The following is a 1,774-nucleotide window of genomic DNA, read 5'->3' on the forward strand; positions in this document are numbered from 1 at the left end:
ATAGTCCTCCACCAGCTCTTCCTCCTAAGAAGCGCCAGTCTGCCCCTTCGCCTACTCGGGTGGCAGTGGTTGCACCTATGAGCCGTGGCTCCAGCCTGCCCTGCAGTGTCCACAGACAGGTGAGGGTGTAGCTCCATCTCATGATAAGATTTTAGACTTTTTGATCCATTATAGCTGACCTTCATTTTCAGTCTAAGAACATATCAACACAACATACGGGAAGTAAATACATTTTGCAATACATAATTAAAAAATGTGTCTGTCTGCGCAGCAGCAGGACTACGAGCAGGAGTTCCTGCAGAGGCGTTTCTCTGGGGGGAGCCAGTCATACGGGGGCGACTCTCCGCGCCTGTCTCCCTGCAGCAGCATGGGTAAACTCAGCAAGTCTGATGAACAGCTGTCCTCCATGGAGCAGGACAGCGGCCAGTGTTCTCGTAACACCAGCTGTGAGACGCTTGGTAAGAATACACAGTTTGCATTAAACTGTAAACGTATATTACAGACGTTATGTGAGGGAGCGGAGATGAAAGGTTTGATAAGAGATTTGTCAGCTTAAGAGTTAAACAGATTGGGAACCAGATCCAAAATGGAATCAGCTATTGGGACCCAGCCCTTGACAAACCGTTGCTCATGTGCATTTTATATATTGTGAAGTTAAAAGTTACAGCTATGTGTTCATTGTGAGAGTATGATGACAGACATGTAATTTTTACCTCTTCCTCACCTTTCCAGACAACACAGAGAATTACGACCCGGATTATGACTTCCTCCACCAGGACTTGTCAGCTGGGGAAAACCTGCCCCCAATACCGGTGGGAGGGTGCTTGAGCCCCTTACCTGAATCTCATAGCGAGTCCTCTTCCCCAGTCCCTGGACAGCACCCCTCACATCCCCGCTTTAGTGCTCCTCCACCGCAGCAACCACCAGAGTACTGGACCCCGCAGCCCAATCAAGCCAATCCCTTACAGTCCTCTCGCATCAGCGCACCACCTGCCCTGCCACAGAAGAAGCGGCGCAGCACCCAGACGTCGCCCTTCCCTGACGGAGGGTCCAGAGTGCTATATGAGCGATATCCTTCCCAGTATGACAACTTGTCAGAAGAGGAGCTACACCCTACACCTCCATTCCCCCTTTTCACACCCATCTCACCCATGCCCCAGACAAATGGGGGAGTGTTCGTTGCCCAGTACATTGCCAGCGAGAATGCAGATGTCCCTGCCAGCCCACCGCCCCTCCCAGAAAAGAAAAGCAGACACAGTAAGTGAGAGGAAAGGAGGGGTAGAGGGGAATGGAGACGTAATGAGAAGGCAGGGAAGAAAAAAGGCCTTTAAATGAGATGTCTGAATAGAGGGCACAGAAGCAAAGGAAAGGACAAAGAGTCTAATGAAGGAAGGAATAAAGGAAGGGATGAGGTTGATTGAGTAAGGGACAGCAGGACATTGGCCGCACTTCATCATCAGTTCATTGAAGCATAGCTTATGTCAAGGAAGTATTACACTGTGAATAGAAGCAGGAAGTGAATACCAGGATGTGCTACAATGGGTCTGGCTCCAGGGGCACGGAGGGCAACATTTGGTCATTTCCTGACACACCTGCTACATCACTTCCTCTCAAGCTACTGTATTATGTCATTCCATACAGTTAGCCCTTATTGCAAGCTGAAACACTTCACAGAGTGAATATGTGCATGGGTAATTTCAAGTTTACAACTGTCTTGACCTCAGTATAAAGCGACTGTCCATAGATTTTACAGATCAAAGAAAAGTGTTCACTT

General features: G+C 48.8%; 1 protein-coding gene across 1 annotated transcript; it reads left to right on the forward strand.

The window, feature by feature from the left end:
* The first annotated feature begins 8 nt into the window (after nucleotides 1-8).
* LOC111664344 (rap guanine nucleotide exchange factor 1-like) lies at nucleotides 9-1,369 on the forward strand. The gene is made up of 3 exons (XM_023418888.2): nucleotides 9-119; nucleotides 272-458; nucleotides 733-1,369. The coding sequence occupies exons 1-3, from the start codon at nucleotides 78-80 to the stop codon at nucleotides 1,263-1,265; spliced, it is 762 nt and encodes a 253-aa protein (XP_023274656.1). The 5' UTR covers nucleotides 9-77; the 3' UTR covers nucleotides 1,266-1,369.
* Nucleotides 1,370-1,774: the final 405 nt, after the last annotated feature.

This window comes from Seriola lalandi, unplaced genomic scaffold (genome assembly GCF_002814215.2).
Source record: "Seriola lalandi dorsalis isolate HSWRI2012SDOR001 ecotype SW California unplaced genomic scaffold, Sedor1 jcf7180002001474, whole genome shotgun sequence".
Lineage (NCBI taxonomy): Eukaryota > Metazoa > Chordata > Actinopteri > Carangiformes > Carangidae > Seriola > Seriola lalandi.